General features: G+C 38.6%; 1 protein-coding gene and 1 long non-coding RNA gene across 5 annotated transcripts; one reads left to right on the top strand and one right to left on the bottom strand.

Annotated features, from left to right (window-relative positions):
• Positions 1 to 6,716: 6,716 nt before the first annotated feature.
• On the top strand, positions 6,717 to 15,997 carry LOC125968755 (multidrug and toxin extrusion protein 1). Of its 3 annotated transcripts, XM_049720135.1 has the most exons (17): positions 6,752 to 6,894; positions 7,379 to 7,629; positions 7,767 to 7,868; positions 9,814 to 9,882; positions 10,066 to 10,214; positions 10,894 to 10,936; positions 11,017 to 11,061; positions 11,178 to 11,275; positions 11,769 to 11,866; positions 12,162 to 12,343; positions 13,063 to 13,171; positions 13,434 to 13,509; positions 13,723 to 13,792; positions 13,866 to 13,998; positions 14,092 to 14,186; positions 14,273 to 14,339; positions 15,317 to 15,997. In XM_049720135.1, exons 2-17 carry the CDS (start codon positions 7,483 to 7,485, stop codon positions 15,529 to 15,531), a joined length of 1,698 nt encoding a protein of 565 aa, XP_049576092.1. In that variant the 5' UTR covers positions 6,752 to 6,894; positions 7,379 to 7,482; the 3' UTR covers positions 15,532 to 15,997. The 3 variants fall into 3 exon arrangements, with proteins under 3 accessions (XP_049576093.1, XP_049576094.1, XP_049576092.1); XM_049720136.2 differs by lacking the exon at positions 7,379 to 7,629 and having other exon boundaries at positions 6,717 to 6,894; XM_049720137.2 differs by lacking the exons at positions 7,379 to 7,629; positions 7,767 to 7,868 and having other exon boundaries at positions 6,717 to 6,894.
• LOC125968771 (uncharacterized) lies at positions 13,434 to 18,018 on the bottom strand. 2 transcript variants are annotated; one of them, XR_007481362.2, is made up of 3 exons: positions 16,769 to 18,018; positions 16,528 to 16,646; positions 13,434 to 14,202 (listed from the first exon to the last, which is right to left on the bottom strand). It is a non-coding gene; the product is annotated as an uncharacterized lncRNA (long non-coding RNA). The 2 variants fall into 2 exon arrangements; XR_007481361.2 differs by having other exon boundaries at positions 16,550 to 16,646; positions 16,769 to 18,014.
• Positions 18,019 to 18,584: the final 566 nt, after the last annotated feature.

An 18,584-nucleotide genomic window follows, 5' to 3' on the forward strand; every position in this document is an offset into this window, starting at 1 on the left:
TTTCCTGTTTTATTGTGTGATTTTCCTCTCGTTCCAGTCAGTGTGTCCTTCCCCTGTGCGTCCGGTCACGTGATCCCCTGATTCCAAGTGTGTGCACCTGCGTCAATGACCAACTGTCTTCACCTGTGTTCCCCTCCTGTGTCCATATAACCCGCGTCTTTCCTAGTATCCAGTGCCAGTGCGTCTTGCCTTGCTGAGAACACTAGCGATCACGAAACCCTTGAGTCCACGTAGAAGCCTTGTTTGAACGTCTTTGATCACCGATGTTAACTTGGTTACATTGCTATCTTGTTTTTGTATTTCCCTCGGTTCAAGGCGCTTTGATTTCTCCTTTTTCTCCCTCGGTTCGAGGCGCCTTAGTTTCCCCTTTTTTCCCTCCTCGTGAGGCGTTTTTTGTTCGACCATCAGTGGAGACAATAAACACTTTGTTGAACTTTGGAATCTCTGCATTCGAGTCCTCTCCCTGCTCTGCGCCTGACAATACCGTTTCGAAGGCCCCATCGCTTTGCTGGGTGATTTTAACTACCCTGAGATTCAATGGGAGAATCCGTATTCTGTCAACACTGCCTTGTCCGATTTTATCAATTTCATTGAAGACAACGGCCTCATGCAGCAAGTTACTGGCCCAACCCACAAAAATGGTAATACGTTAGACTTGGTCTTCTGTAATGAGCCTAACCTCTACACCCACGAAGGCCAAGCTGAGCGTTTAGGTTTCAGCGACCATTTCATTGTTCAAGGCTTCTTTGGTCCCTTCGTCTCATTTAACGAATCCAAACCTGTGACAAAAAATTTTTCCAAAACTGACTTAAATCTTTTCAGAGATTTTTTGAATTCAATTGATTGGGTTAGAGAGTTCGATGGTCTAAATTGCGAATCCATGTGGAAGAAAGTTACCGAAATTATACAGATGGGAATAAGTAGGTTCGTGCCTCCATGCAATCTGCGAAATCACAAATTTCCTTGGTCGGCAGAATCTCACAGATTGCATGTTCGGCAAAAAAGTCTTCACCGCGTCTACAGGAGACGAGGAACGGAGCACTGTTACCGAAGATGGAAGGCTGCTTCGAAAGAAGCTCGCGATAGAAAAAGGCTAGATTATTTGACCTACGAGACAAAAATGCTTGAAAATATTAATTCAAAGACTTTCTGGAATGTTGTGCAGGGCAAATTCAAAGTCAAGGCTGAAATTCCATGTCTCAAACTCTGAAATGGGCAGATCTTAACCGATGCGAAAGAAAAAGCCGATGCCTTTAATCAGTATTATTCAACCGTTTTTACTGTTGATAATGGCGAACTTACCAACTCTGTTTGACACTGATGTCTTAGATCAATTTGATGTTGATGAAGATTCAGTTCTGGAGGCGATTCAAAGTTTGGCGGGCAAAAAGAGATTTGGTGTCGATGAAATTCCACAATTTCTCTTAAAAGAATTGAAGCAAAGTCTTATTCTGCCCGTAACAAAAATCATAGAGGCATCGCTGCGAGATGGCATTGTCCCAAATTGTATAAAACAATCAAAGATAACCCCCATATTTAAAAAAGGTTCCCGATCAGAATGTGAAAATTACCGACCCGTCGCTTTGTTACCAGGTTTGAGTAAGATTCTTGAAGAAACGGTTAAGTTAAATATAAATCATTTTTTTGACCGCAATCATATAATATCGGACCAGCAATACGGATTTAGAAAAGGCCGTTCATGTACAACCCAAATGTTGATGTGTTTAGACCAGTGGACGAAAGCCTTGGATGCGCATAGAAATGTAGATATTTTCTATTTAGATATATCTAAAGCTTTTGACACCGTTTCTCACCCAAAGTTGATCGAAGTACTGAATGCTGCAGGAATTACTGGCCGCGCGCTCGACTGGCTCAAAAGTTACCTTAGTGACCGTTTTCAATTTGTGTTCGTAGACGGAGAAAATCTGGTAATTTATCTATTGGATCAGGGATACCACAGGGTGGGAAGTTAGGTCCTCTCCTTTTTTCCTTATTTATCAACTATCTACCTAGTAGTGTCAATTATTGTGATGTAAAAATGTTTGCAGATGATGCGAAGCTCTCTTTTGTATTTGAAGATTTGAACGACACTGCGTTTGCAGAAAATGACCTGACAAGTATTTTCGAATGGTCAAGAAAATTTCAACTGAATTTATCATACGCTAAGTGCGCAGTTTTGCATCTAGGGCGTAGCAACCCGAAAAAAGAATATTTCATCAATGGAAATTTAATACCCTCGGTAAACCAATTCAAGGATCTAGGATTTACGATCACAGAAAATTTAAAATCTTCAGCGCATGTTTCGAACATCAGCAGGAACGCTAAGCAAATGATTTGTTTCCTCTATCGATCGTTCAAGTCAAGAAATATAGACACTCTCGTTTTGATTTACAAGTCCTGTATCAGGCCCATACTTGAAAGTTCAACGCAAGTTTGGAATTCATACTTGCTCGGAGACATAAAGAAACTTGAAAGCGTGCAGAAATTGTTCACAAGGCGACTACCTGGGTTGTCGGAAGTACCGTACGCAGTTCGCTTGGAGGTTGCAAAACTTGAGTTGTTAGAACTTAGAAGATTACGTTTTGATTTACACATGGTCTATAAAATTATTCATGGGTTAGTTGACATACCTTTCAATTCGCTTTTCGAGTGGGCACCCTATGCCGCGACCAGGTCAAATACACACAAGCTCGCAAAAAAGCAATCGAGGCTAGACTGTCGAAAATACTTTTTCTCAAATAGGGTAGTTAACCCTTGTAACTTTTTATCTGAGATTTGGTTTCTTCACCTAACTTGGCTGTGTTCAAACAAAGATTGTTAGCTGTAGATCTCTCGAGATTTTTGAGAGGGGGGGATTATTAGTGGCCCAATGGGCCCATACCCTCCCCGCCATGCCCATTTCATTGTTCACCATGCGGTATCATGACATAAATATCCAATAACTACTCGCTATGCTGTATTGATTGAATTGAAAATGCTATTATCATTATGGTATACCTAATGAGCTCGTTATATGGCTGGCTAAATAAAGGGAAAAAAATAAATAAATAAAGGAAACATTGTATTTTACATCAGAAAGATTTTATTCTCATAATTTTCTTCAATTAAATCCAGATTACTGTAGATGCTGTTGTTGGTTTAAAAAGGCTCTTGCTGTAAACTTCTCTGATATTTTCCCCCCAATGTGTCAATTTAACATACTCAGCCTGTTTGCTGTGAAATTTTGCAATAATGACAAAACATAAATAATTCAGACAAATTCTGTCACATCCATGTGCCCCTTCCTTTCGTAATTAGTCTGTACTTTAAAAATCTTGCATGCATACAGATTTTCTCTGGAATAATTGCAGTCCAAAAGAAAGACAAGCAGCCAAAACTAACGGCATGGACTGACGAGCTCTTGCTAAGAATGAATAATGTCCTTGAGATGTAAATATTTTTTCATATAAAATCTTTTCTGCTCAATCAGGGGAACTGAAAGTATGTTGTAGAAATTGTGAAAATACATACAGTAGTTTTTATGAAAAGGTGTTTTACTGACATTTATGTAGTGCATAGAGGCCGGCTGAGCAAAACTGTGAGTAGTTCGGCATGTACTCAATTCAAGTAGCTGAACTGAATGAATACAGTAAAGATTTTCATGTAGATAGTCACACACTGCCGAACAACCATCCACACTCGCACTAAGGGGCAATTTGGAGTGCTCAATTGGCCTACCAAGCAGGTTTTTGGGATGTGGGAGGAAACCGTAGGTACCGGGAGAAAATGCAAACTCACACAGGGAGGGCCGGAGGTGGAATCAAACCCTCTGAACTGTGAGGCAGACGTGCTAACTAGTACACACACACACACGCAAACACACACACAGTTTTACATAATCCACATGGCATAATTGTCTTATTTCATCCATCTATTTTTCAAACCGCTTCTCCTCTCAAGGGTAGCAGACGTGCTGGAGACTATTCCAGTTGACTTTCGTTTCTTTCAAACGTGAAAGAAAAAAAATCTGATTACTGTACACAATGAAAAGACATGACAAAATACATGCATATACATATATACACATACAGACATACATACATACATATACATATATATATATACCTATAAAATATACGTACATATACCTATATATACATATGCACACATACATACACGCAAACTAAAAAAGTAGAAATAAAGATATAACCGCAAAGAAACCATAAATCACATTCACATGCCTGAAAAGGAGTGGGAAGAAGTATAATTTATTTAATCCCACCCCCTTTTAATAATCCCAAATACCCAGCTATAAATCATTTTGCCTCAGTTATCCCAACAAAATACTAAATTACTAAATCATCTCCCACCTGCTGATCGCTAAACACTAAACATGTAGCTACACAATATTAATACATACGTATATCTTACACACAGACATTTAACATACATACATACCTTAAATACAATACAAAGATACCTGAATGATAAAAATAAACAAAATAACAGCATGAACGAAACAAAGACAAACAGACAAACAAAACCAACAAAGAAACGTAAATCAATAATTACTCAGCCCCCCCTGATACTCATACACCCTCATTTCTGTACCTTGTAAAAATAATTTCTTCTTTATATCTTTTCTTAAACTGATAGATGTTTGAACATTCCCTGAGCGTTTCCTCCAAAGTATTCCATAACTTAACTCCACAAATTGAAATACAGAATGTTTTTTTTTTTTGTTCTGCGTGCCTTCCTTATCCTGTAATTAAATGCCCCCCTTACATTATAACCCCCTTCGCTTCCAGTGAAAAGATTCTGAATATTAGTTGGCAACAGATTATTATTTGCTTTGTAAAGTATTTGTGCTGTCCGGAATTCCACTATATCTTTGACTTTGATGAGTTTTGACTCTAAGAATAATCAATTTGTGTGATCCCTGTATCCTACCCCATGAATGATCCGTATTGCTTTTTTTGGTAAAATAATAAGTGGATATATTGTGCTTATGTAATTATTACCCCAAATTTCTACACAATACATGAAATATGGAAGAACTAGTGTATTATAAAGGATGCGGAGTGATTTATGATCCAGAGCCTGTTTTGCTCTATTTAATACTGCGATGCATCTTGAGATTTTAGTTTGTACATGTTTAACTTGTGATTTCCAACTGATCTTATCATCTATTGTCACCCCTAAAAATTTAATCTCATTCACTCTTTCAAAACCCATCCAGGTTTATCTCTAGTTTCAAATTAGTTCTGTGATTACCAAAAAGTATTACTCTTGTTTTGCTTAGGTTTAAGGATAATCTATTGCTGTCCAACCATACCTTTAATTTGCTTAATTCATTATTTATTAGTCTTGTTAAGGTGTGTAAATCACTACCAGAACAAAAAATATTTGTGTCATCTGCAAACAAAACCATCTTCAAAATATGTGATACCTTGCATATATCATTTATATATAATATAAAAAGTTTAGGGCCCAACACTGACCCCTGAGGGACGCCACAAATAATGTCCAAACACGTTGAACAAGTGTCACCCAACTTCACAAACTGCTTCCTTTTTGTTAAATAGCTCTTGATCCACTCTAATGGTTTCCCCCTGATGCCATACCGATGTAATTTATTGAATAATATTTCATGATTTAATGTGTCAAATGCCTTTCTTAGATCTATGAATATCCCAACTGTATATTGTTTTAGGTCTATTGCGTTAGTAATTTCCTCCACTGAGTCAATTAGTGCCAGTGATGTTGCTCTTTTGGATCTAAATCCATATTGACTTTCAGTGAGTAAATTATATTTATCTATGAATTTGTCCAGTCGGTTATTGAAAAGTTATTCCAGTATTTTAGAAAATTGTGATAGTAATGATACAGGTGGTGTTTGTTCCCAGTTTTATACAAAGGTATGATTTTTGCTATTTTCATTTTATCTGGAAATATACCGGTCTGAAATGATAGGTTACAGATGTATGTTAATGGTTTAGAAATCCCCTCAATCACTCGTTTTACAGTAGTCATAGCAATGTCATCGCAGTCTTTGGATGTCTTGTTTGTGCATTGGGAGACTATCTTTATCATTTCTTTCTCATCCGCTGCTTTGAGGAACACTGAGCTCAGATTCCTATCTATTAAACTATTACGCTGCTCCTCAGATGTCACTGAATCTGGGATTTGTTTGGCCAGATCAGGTCCCACACTTACAAAGAATTTATTAACGTTATTAGCCACTTCTTGCATATCGTGCTTCTCAGTGTTATTGATAATAAAATATTTAGGATAATTAATTTTTTTAGAGCCATTTTTTATTACAGTATTCATTATATTCCATATTTCTTTGGTGTTATTTTTATTATCATTTAATATTTTACTGTAGTATTCTTTTCTGGCACTTCAGGCAGTAGACGTGGGGCAACCTGAATTGGTCGCTAGCCAATCGCAGAGCACATAGATTTGCTCTCACACGCACACCTACGGGCATTTTGGAGTTCACAATCGGCCTACTACACGTTAGCACATGTTTTATTGATGTAACAAAAGACTAAAAAGCTAAATGTTGTGCTTCTCATTTAGAACATAAACAACAGAGGCAACAAGAAAGTTTTCCCTTAACTGTTCAGAACATGTGTTTTCTGTTAAAAAAAAATTGCAGGTCTTTTTATACCTTGTAATTACAATATGTAAACATTCTGTGATGTTGCACAACAGGTTTTCTTGCCAGGAGATTGTGGTATCATCAGGCAGCAGGATTTCAGTCTGTAGTGGCTTGGGCTTTGGGGCTGGAGGACATTTACAGGAACTAAAATGTAGATGAGGCAACTGTCGTTGGAGTTGTCAACCAACTTACCGATTGTGCGATTTCTACTACAGCCTAAACAACACAGCGCCGCTCCATGTCTGCAGGTAAGACACTAAGTTTTGCTTGAATTGAAAACTTTTCGATGGGGTAGCACTGTGAAGACACGTTAGCTCATCCAAAAAGAGCGGTTGCATGGCAAGGTTAGTTGAAAATTGTGCAAATGTGCGACTGTAGAATGTTTCACACTGAAAATGAAAAAAAGATCAAATGCAATTGAAAATGTTACCTTAAATTATAAACAAACTAGCAAATACACACACTTCACTTGTAAAAGGTGTCCTCCTCATTACTCTGGCTGGAAGCTGGGCAGCCAAGACACAAGCTATATAATGAAGCTATATTTTTGGGAAATAAATTTATACAATTTAATGTAAGTTGAAAATGCAGCTCAGTGCTTCTGAGTGTATTTAGAGCAGCAGAGAAGACCTTGAAGGCTGTGACTGCACAACTATTGGTTTTAATTCTCATGGGATTATGCTGTCCTCCAAGTTGACTCCCTTTTCCTCACCCTCCCTTCCACTGGGTCAGTCACAGCAGGATCAAGTAACTTGCATCACTGGCACACAACTGCACAGGAGATTAGCTTCAAATGAGCCTTTGTATGATCTCCTACTCTGCCCACTATAAGCATCATGGTTGAGACTTCTGAAGAGGTGAGACAAGATTCAGAGGCGAATAGAGCCTCTTCTTGCGCCTTGTGTTTGGGACGCATTAGAGGATTTATCCCGTCCAGTTACCGCACCGAAGTGATTCTCCTTTTGAAGCTGGCAGGACCTGTGGTAAGATCCCAAGATGAAATGATTGACAAAGCTTCATTTGGCTCGAATTGTGTAATTGTATATGTATGTGTGGGTATATTTGATCAATCTTAATACTGGTGATAAACCATTTCCCACTTTGTTTGTAACTACTCCAGGTCATTTCCCAGATGATGATCTTCATGATCAGTATCATCAGCATGGTGTTTTGTGGTCATCTAGGGAAAACACAATTTGCAGCTGTATCACTGGCAATTGCGGTGAGGACATTTGCCCCATTGTTATTTCTACTAGTACATTGACACAATTAACTTGCCTGACAAACGTTACTTTCAGAAAAAAAATCAATGCATTTTTGTTTTATTGCTGTTGTGTTTTTTTTTACCTTAAAGTGCTCTGTAATTTGTCAGCCGGAACAACGGTTGGATGGGGAATTGTCAGAGCAATCATTTTGCTCATTTTGATTGAGCATGTGCAGCACGACTCGTGTGTCAGTTTGTGGAACTTTTGAAATGTTTGCTAGGGTTTTGAAACTGTGAAGTGGCTTGTTTAAAGCTGGAAAACATTGGGCCATAATTATAGTTCTCGAAATGAATTACTTTTATCACTTTTAACCTAAGGCACAGATTTCATCATGCATCAGGCATAGATGAAATGATGTCATAACATTTGCTTGCCGCTGTAAAACAAGACATTGTATCCCAAATTTATGAGCAACGACGTATTAAATGTTCATAACATTTGCTTGCCGCTGTAAAACAAGATCATTGTATTCCAAATCTATGAGCAACAGTGTATTAAATGTTCATAAAATGATCTTAGAATGATGTAATTGGCAAGATAATGTATAGACAAAATTTTGATTTCGTTGGAAAGAAAAGATTGACTCAACAGTGAGATGTGATTGTTTCTCTGTATATTTTGCACATTCTTCCGAAGTGGTTCTTTACTACTCAGATATTCTGTGAGCCAGCCTCAAGGGTTCAGGGGAGGACAAAGAACAAATGCAGTCTGTTTTGTCCACACCACTTGTATGATTTGAGACAAAAAGAAAACAACACTCCCATCCTTTTGACGTATCTAAATTGTTTTCAAAAATTGTAGCAAAAAAAATAAAATAAAACAAAGTAGCTGACTGATACAAAAATATGTGAGGGTGGTAATTTCCAAAGTGACGCAGAGCATTCCTGAACTTATTGCTGTAAAGCAGCAGCAAAAGTTACATTATTATGTTTTTTTTTTGTTTTTTGTTTTTTTATTGTAGAATGCCAGTTGAGTAGAAGCAGCTGTGGTTGAATTCCAAGTTGTGACAAGGCTTTGCCATTCTGAATCTGGATTTGCCACCTCTAATTTTAGTCAACAAAAACTGGTGACATTTTGAGTCAGGGATACTATGAAAAATCATATTTAACGATCTGAAATAGATGGCAAAACATTGCTTCTCTGACTTAATTGTTGGGTAAATAGTGATCTCACCAGCGAGAGTTATAGACAAACTGTTCAATAACATATTAGTGTGTTTGTTTTATTAAAGCGTGTATAACATATACAGTATACACAGACATAATATACTATAAAAAGATAATTATTTCATAACCTCTGTTTTCAGATGGGCGGGATAAGTGGTATGCATTTGTCGATGAGTAAAACTGATTGAAACGACCATGCAGTAATATCAAAATAAATACATTTTAAATCAACCCCAAAGGCTTCTGTATGAAACTCAGTGCCAAAGATAAAAACAAAGGACATTTTCACTATAATTATTATTAGTTTTAGTTAGTTTGGGGAAATGTAAGAAGTAAGTTGTTAATTTTTTGTTTTCATGTTTACTTCATTTCGTTAACAAAATGTTTCTTCAATTTTAGTCTTAATTATTTAGTAAAATAACCTTGCCTGGCAGATGGTATGCTCTTTTCTGTAGTTGGCCGTTGTAATTAAAGATATCGGCTAAGGTGTAGTACTTCGATGCAAAGAGTGACAATGGGAATTCCACAGTTAAGAGGTAGTGCTTTTTGAATGCCAGAAGTTTGGATTATTTTTCCATGAGATGGCGCCTCGGTGACAGGACATTTACGATGGAAAAACATTGTAAATTAGCTTATTTGAGAGAGACGTTTGACTGAATACTGTGCTCAAACCTCTGTGTCAAAGAAATATCGGCCGTAATACGCCATGTCTTTATTAATGCTTCTTTAATTGCAGGTGGTTAATGTGACTGGCATTGCCGTTGGAACTGGCTTGTCATTGACTTGTGACACCCTTATATCTCAGGTAGTGCCCTCACGAAAGGTTGCACTTTTAGTGAAACAAAACCTCTTTGGGCTCACTCTCAGCTCCACTTCAAAACAGTTCAACCTTGGATTTTTCTATCAAGATTTCTTCCATCTATCAAAACCACAGTATTCATTAGTGGGCTTCCGGTGTTGCTATTTATTTGATTCTGCTCTTGTGTAGACCTTTGGAAGTGGAAACCTGAAGCGTGTGGGGGTGATCCTTCAGAGAGGGGTTCTGATTCTCCTTCTGGCGTGTTTCCCCTGCTGGGCTGTTCTCATCAATACTGAACCTTTTTTACTTGCCGTTAAACAGACCCCAGAGGTTGCCAGGTAAGTCACGTTTTAATCCTCCCATCACCTTTAGCCTACTATTTCTTATTCATTTTTATTTTTTATTTTTTATTAGTTAACAATTGGTATAATAAAGAAGGTAATGCGACTATTATTTTTTAGTGTTCAAGCGATTAAAATATGTAATCATGATTAATTCCTTTTTTATTGTTCACTCATTGTTAATCGCACATTTTATTTATTGTAAAAAAATCCCTTGATTTTTAGCAAATTTTATTACCATTAACATGAAGAGGAGGTTTGATTTTCCTATGCAGACTCATTTTTTATTGAATTGGATTCAGTTTATAAAAAGTCACACAAACAGCTCATCAACAGTCAAGTTAAGAATTCAAAATTTGGGCAATATAAAAAAATACAACATGCATTATGCATGTAAGCATCTATCTCCATGCATGATGATGCACCACACCGGTGCACACAGTTCTTTGGCCTTAGCCAAAGTTGACAACAGAGTTCAGTTATTCACTTCAATCAATATCATTGGTGACGTTTGTCCGAGTGTGCAGAGTCAGCAATATAATGGGGAGAATTTTGAAACCGAGATACCTTGCGATATCGTGACATCCTAAACATTACTATAATGTAATAATGCATGTGATCTATATTTTAATGTCTCCATACCACAATTTCACGTGACGTTTTGTGTGCTTCACAGTCTGGCACAAATGTATGTGAAGATCGTCATGCCTTCTCTGCCAGTGAGTTCCCTTTTGTCTCTGTCCATAAGTTATGTAGACTGCTTCTATCATGTAGTCGGATTATGATTTTTCTCCATCAGGCGGCATTTATGTACCAGCTGCTGGGAAGATATCTTCAGAACCAGGTGCTGTGTAGCAATACAATATTTTTTTATATGAAAGTTAATAATAGACATAATACATTTCAAGAGCCTGTGTGTGCGCATGTGTGTGTGCGTGCATTGTTTTGTTTGTTTTGCAGGGAATCATTTGGCCTCAGGTCGTAACCGGTGTAATTGGAAACATTTTAAACGCATTTGTCAATTATGTTTTCCTCCATCTTCTGCAACTAGGAGTTCTGTAAGTTTCCCAGAATATATTTTTTTTATTTAGAAAAATACAGATCTTGTATGTTTTGCAAATACGGTGAAGATCAACTTTTAATTTGTGTAATATTTACTCAGTATCATTAACATGCAGAGGTGTTTGATATTTTTGGGCTGATATTAATTGCCACAATGCAATGCACGCTCTACTTGCCTAAATGTATTTTGAAGGTATTTTTATTTCAGTGTTACTATACAAAATATGATTTGTAAAGATGCCAAAATGTAACTGTTTCCTCCTAATTAGTGACCAATTGACCAATTTTGCCAGTTCGCCCTCTGTCTTTTGTCCAGCACCCTTCCGTCCTCCACACTACAGGGAGACGGGGGTCACACTGCAGTCCTAGTTTATTTGGCACTCGTTCTCTTCTTGCTTCTAACATTCAACTCAATATTGTCTCATTAGCTCTTAACCACTCTAACTTCACACCCGTGTTTAAAACATTCATTGTTTATGTTTGTTAAAGTGGGTCTGCCGCAGCAAATGCAATGTCACAGTGTGTTTTTTCCATCATCCTACTGGCCTATATTTGGTGGAAGGGGTTGCACAAAGCCACATGGGGAGGTCAGTTGCCTTCTAACTTAAAATGCAATGATGAATGGAGAAGTGGATGTATCTTATTAAGTTATAATAGTACACTGCCTGTACAGTGTACAGTATTTATTGTTACTCCAGCAGTTAGTGTAGTACATATGTGATGATGTTTCAACTAAATTGTTAATGACTGTAACTATACATGGAGATGGGCAGATTAAATGATGGAGGCAGTCACGATGGTCAAAAGTAGTGGTTTCACATCATATAATCAAATGTAACACTTCACAAATATTTGTTGATGACTTTAATTTTTGACCCTCAGGCTGGTCACGTGAGTGTCTCGAGGAGTGGGGACCCTTTGTCAAGCTGGCCATGCCAAGCATGCTCATGTTTTGCCTTGAGTGGTGGGCATTTGAAGTGGGAGGATGTCTTGCTGGCATAATTAGTGAAGTTGAATTGGGAGCCCAATCTGTGATCTATAACCTGACTGTTGTAGCTTTCATGGTAACTCAAATGGAATTCATGTCATTCAATGGTGGCCAACTCAATTAGCATTGAAAGTCTGACTGTGTTTCTTGAACCTAAACATTATCTTTGTAAGGCGATATTGTGAAGATTTTGTGTCCACAACAAATAAATTTGCTGGTCTGTGGATTTAGCTATGGGACATATAGTAAATTTCAAACCATACCTGAATAGCGTTGATCTTTTCTGATCTCGGTTTATACAGTAGGAGATTCAACTATTTTTTGCACTCATTTTTAGGTTTGGAGAGCAGAATTCTCCATTTCGCTGCACAACATATAAAATTTTATAATGCAGAAGTCCTTGTCTGTGATTATCTTCTAAAGTGGAACATGTGCCTTCATTCAGCCACTGAAAACTAAGCCGTGTAGAGAACGGAGCAGGCTAACAGGGATACCGTATCTTTCCAATAATAACTAAAAGCCAGTCAATCAAGATTTAGTACCAATTTTGAAATATAGGATCAATCTGCTCAGTTCTTTTCCTTCCAATTTCCAAGATGGCTGTGCAGATGAAACCAGGCTTCACAATATTAATATATAAAATATGAAACATTTAAAAATGGACCGACTGACAGAAAAAAGACAGCCAAAGAGTTGCATGTGTTTTATGAGCGTTATGTTGGCCACTCTGATCTACATTATGGAATTTTGAATGACTCAAAAGTGTTTCTGATTCTATACATTTGACTTTTTCAGTTCCCCATTGGAATGGCAGCTGGAGCTAGTGTCCGTGTAGGGAATGCTCTTGGTGCAGGAAACAGTATGCAAGCCAAGCTGTCTTGTAAAGTTTCCATCATCTGTACATGTAAGAGGCAAAAACACAGACGAGCAAGACAGCTAACGCCCAAACTATTCAGCCCACTGGTTGTCACTGCAATAAAAAGAGAACATGCCAGTGATGTGGAATGACATCTGTCTCATGGCCCCTCAAATGAGCTGATTTGCCATCCATGCCAAAAATTATGCTGTAAAATGAATTTGGAGAGTGTTAAATACAAAAACATTCTTGGATCACGCTGAGTTACCATTTCACAAATTTTATTCTGTTTGTCTCTTTCCCATTGTAGTTGCAGTCGCCTGTTGTGTTGGACTTAGCCTTACACTATCCAGAAATGTAGTTGGCTACATTTTCACCACAGATCCGTGAGTCACCTTCACTTGATAATATAACAAATTTGTCTGTCGTCAAAGGATGGCGTGGTTACTGATGCTTTACAGGCAACAGCCACACTCTTATCTGAGCGTGAAACAAAGAGCAACCGATAGACCATTCCATCACTGGTACAGAATGCCCACCTCTGACATTAACATTGTATTGTATTTTGTGTTTTTTTTCCAACTTCCTCTTTCCTTCAGAGACATTTTGAAGAGGACTGCTGATGTCATGGTTGTTTTTGGTGTCATGCATCTTGCTGATGCTATTGCGGTGAGAAAACTAATTTCATGCGAAAGTGATCACTGTTGACATCTAAAAGAATTAACTGCAATTCTCATCACAGGGTGTGAGTGGAGGTGTTTTTCGAGGAGTTGGAAAACAAAAGGTCGGTGCTGTGTCCAACCTGGTTGGACACTACTTCATTGGCTTTCCAATAGGTGTGTCGTTATTGTTTAAGACACAATTGGGCGTTGTAGGTAAGAAACAAGCATAATCGTCTTTTACGTTACACAATCATCACAACAGTGTGGCTCATGAGATTCTGTTTGTTTCTGTTGATTCTTGAACAGGACTTTGGACTGGTCTTACGATCTGTGTGGTACTGCAGGCTATTTTCTTCGTGGCATATTTGTGCCGTCTTGATTGGAGAAAGGCTGCCGAAGATGTGAATAACTAATTTGCTGGAAAACACAAACATGGCATGCAATTCAAATTATTTTAATTTTGACATATTTGTATATGTCTGGTCAGGCTCAAAGGAGAGCAGATGTTCAGGTCAAGGTTGAAGACACGGTGGAAATGCAAGACTGCGAGACAGGCAAGTCCACGCTTACAATAATGCAGATTATCCCCATGTTGCAATTACGTAATATACTTGGCTTGAACATGCACATACTGATGGTTCTCTAGTTTTAACATATATATCAGTAACATCAAAAACTGGGCAATAAATTATCCGTCCGTCCATCCGTCCGTCCGTCCGTCCGTCCGTCCATCCATCCATCCATCCATCCATCCATCCATCCATCATCTGTACCGTTTGTTCCTACGGGAGTCGCGGGCGTGCTGAAGCCTATCCCCGCCGTCATCGGGCAGTAGATGAGGGACACCCTTAACTGGTTGTCAGCCAATCGCAGGGCACACAGAGACGAACAACCATCCACACTTGCACTCACACCTATGGGAAATTTGAAGTGCTCAATTGGCCTGCCAAGCATGTTTTTGGGATGTGGGAGGAAAAAGGAGGACCTGGAGAAAGCCCACACAGGCACAGGGAGAACAAGCAAACTCCACACAGTAAGGGCCTCAGGTGGAATCCACGTACTAAACACTGTTCTCCCGTGCCGTCTGCAACACATTTTGGTGTTTTCCATGTTCCATGAAACTAGGTTTCAATCATCCAACACAATTAGAAAATGCAATGGACCATTAGAACACTGGAGGGAAGGCTGTTAGAAATGGGCCTTTATACCCCTATATTTTTATTGCATCAAAAAATAGACGTTTGCAGCTAAAATAGTCAATTACCACATTAACAATGTATAGAGTGTTTTCTTGATCAGTTTAATGATATTCGCATTCAAAAATAAAGATTTTATTTGAAAAACAAGGACATTTCTAAGTGTCCTCAAACTTTTGAATGCCTGTTTTAGACAACATGAAAGTGGATACAATGATTTGGAGGTCAAATTTGTCAAAACTGCCAGCAAGTGCAACATACTTGGATGAGAAGCTACATCATTGTAATATTATTTGGCCATCAATCAATACATCACGCTTTTATTTCATTTCTAGACTCTGAAGTGGGTCCTGCTCCTGCACCCAGATGTGAGAATACTGCAGAGGACCAACAGATTCCAGACCAGCATGAAACTGCAGTCACCATAGTCGGCGATGTTCTCACAGTGAAACAACTGCTTTTACGTCGTAGCTTGGTTCTACTTGTCATGATTGTCATCTGTGTGGCTGGAATCATTACCAGTCACTTCCTTGTCGGACAATTGAAGTGAGTCTCGGCTTGGTTTATATTTGAGAGTTATCAGGTGACCATGTTATGATGACCCGAGCATTGTGAAAGAGCTAAGTTTCTAATTATATACCACTTCCAGTAATCACGTGCTTTATCGTTGTGATCAAACTCAATATCATAAATCACTGTATCATAATAATTATGTGTGTACAGTACATTAGAATGGCTTTGAATTATGTTAATTTAGTATTTACTTGACAATATAGACAACCTTTCTACATATTGCCAATGATTTTTTTTTATTAGTCTTTGGCTTCTGACTCAACATTAGACTGACTATTGTTATTTTTCTATTGTCGTCTACTTTATAAATATAGAAAATACTGAATATTAACTTTTTTTAATTGACTGTTTTGCTGTCTTTGTGGTTGTACCATTATGTATATATAAAGTGTTTTGTTGCACAGCTGTGAAATATGCTATATAAATAAAGACTCGTAATTGTATTGTAATTGTATTGTAATTATATTGTATTATATTGATTGCAAAATGGGTCGTCTTTTCCTCTTTGTTTCTTTCCCAAACTGCCACCAGAGGTTGCTGTCTGCTCAGTTTACTCGGAGTTGTGATGAATTCAATGGCGCTTGGGTGCGCCTATATGCTGTATATGTAATATAAAAAGTACATGATGCAAATTGAAATGTGACTAACAACCAAAGAGTGAAACATTATTTTGTAACATTCTGTACACCGGGAAATCATGAGTGTCAAAGTGACCAAAAAGACAGTGACTGATTCATTATGCCAATGTTCATTTGCTTGGCATCTCATTTGCTTTTGTCAAAGACCACTGAATACTATATGTTGTACACCACAAGTAAGTAACCAATAATTTCAAGTAAACCCCTCTGAATTATTTGGTATTATTAGACTGTCACCTTATATCGCTGACAAAAATTGATGAGATTGTTTACACCCTAAAAAGGCTGCTGTGCTAAGAGATGGCTCAGCCTATTTTAAAAGCACATATACTTACATCATACATTTAAACATGATACCTTGGCACACATTCTTCCTTGTATGATGAGAGTGGTGTTGAATGATGTCAGAACCACCATTGATGACATCAAAACAACTGTGGCCGTCGCTAGGGTGCTGAAAAAGAAATGGCTTGAAGTCTAGACTTTGGAAAAGCGGGTCTTCTTCCAAGCGCAGGTAGTCAAAATCGATTTTCGTGTATTTGATCAAGGCACAGAGAGACAAATCGGAATACTTACTGGAGGCCATTCCAGGTGACTTAAGCCGAAAGACAGGGTACTCACTGTCTGAACAGACTGTGAATGGTCGTATCTCGATGGTGCAGTTGCTCCACAGTTGCTGATCCTTCACGCTCTATCCTTTTATTGTAAGTTCATTCTGATTCTGTCAAAAGCCTAATTACATAATGTATCTGTTGCTATGAAGTCGCTGTTTCCCCTTATATGCTTTGTCCTGTTATGGCAACCTTTATTCTGTCATATAGGCCTGATGTCTGACGGTATATACGCATGCTCAGGTTTTCAGTCTGTCGAGATTTCTTGCAGTTGAAATGTCTAGTTTTCGTCCATGTCTTCTGCATCCAGCCCTGCTCTTTCATGATAGTTGGTAAAAACTTCCTTTTCAACTTTCGTGTCATGTCTGCTTCTGGGTCCAAACCTGCTCCATATGTGCGTCTCTGACCTGTCATGGACCCAGCAGACTTACGACAACGACACATTCCATCGAGACAGAGATGTCACCACCTTCTCCTAGCAATCCCTTCACCTCCAATCAGAGAGTGATAATCTTACCAGCTACTGCTTCACCTTTTCGCCAGGAATGCCTCTTGTTGCTCCTCCTTGATGGGTCACTCAGACCATCACAAACTCCATCTTACTCACCACTACCACCCTCAGCCTGCCGACCACCCCCACGCTCTTTGTGTAAGCTCAGTCTTTTCCTCCCATAATTGTTTCATTGCAAGCATGTGCCCGAGCCACTTCATTCAGAAACAGAATCAGATCAGAATTAGCTTTATTGCCAGACTCTGTTCCAGAGATGCATGCCCTGTGACCACCACACAACCCTCGCCAGCAATGCACGCTCGGCGACCGTCGCCCGACCATGCCCCGGTGTTGCGTGCACCGCGGCCGTCTTCCAACCCTGCTCCAGTTGCCCAAGCCTCCAAGACCCTTCTCTGGACGCACAAGCCTCCAACCCTCTCTCCAGCGACACAAGCCCTGCGGCTACCCTCTGACCTCACTCAGGTGGCACAAGCTGTGTCGCCGTCCTTCTACCCTCCTCCAGCAGTGCAACCCTTTCCGCCGCCCTCTGAATCAGCATTAGTTTCTTGATTTCTTTAATTCCTTTGTCTTTGTCATTTCTAGCTGCTGTTTGTTTTCTGTTCTAGCCATGCTGGTTGTCTTGTGTTTGTTTAGTTGCTTTGGTTCTTGTTCTGGACTTGGGGCTTTAGGGTGACTGGTCGGTCGTTTATTGATGTAGCGGTTGCTATACAGTTGCAGATCCTTTATGCTTTGTCCTTTATGTCTTAAATCCTTTATGCTATGTACTTTATTTGCTCATTCCATGTGTCAGAATTCCTTGCTGTATCAGTTGCTATGCAGTTGCTGTGCTTTGTTCTTTTATTATGTCACCGTTATTCTGTCATAGGCTTGATGTCTCACAGTATATGAGATCGTGTTACTCTGACAAGTGATCAGTGTGTCAAGCAGCTTTAAGTGATAATATAAAAGTAATTGTTTTAAAACTACTCAAATTATAAAAGTGGATCATGTGTACAGCTGACCATTAACGCGTGTTAGCATTTACTGGAAGCTAAATGTTCATCCTAACTTTGCTACGGGAATATGTGAGGACCACAGACGTAAGATGATAAAACCGGCCACAAAAAAATTATTGTTGCTTACAAATATGGCAATAATAGAAGTATATAGTTTCTTAACTGATTCAAAATGAGTGATTTTAGAATATAAGTACAATTTTTTGCCTCTGATCATGACATGCTGCCCTATGTCGTGGCATCTTTCACAAAACTCTTAGATGTAATAAAAAGTG

Source organism: Syngnathus scovelli, chromosome 5 (assembly GCF_024217435.2).
Source record: "Syngnathus scovelli strain Florida chromosome 5, RoL_Ssco_1.2, whole genome shotgun sequence".
NCBI lineage: Eukaryota > Metazoa > Chordata > Actinopteri > Syngnathiformes > Syngnathidae > Syngnathus > Syngnathus scovelli.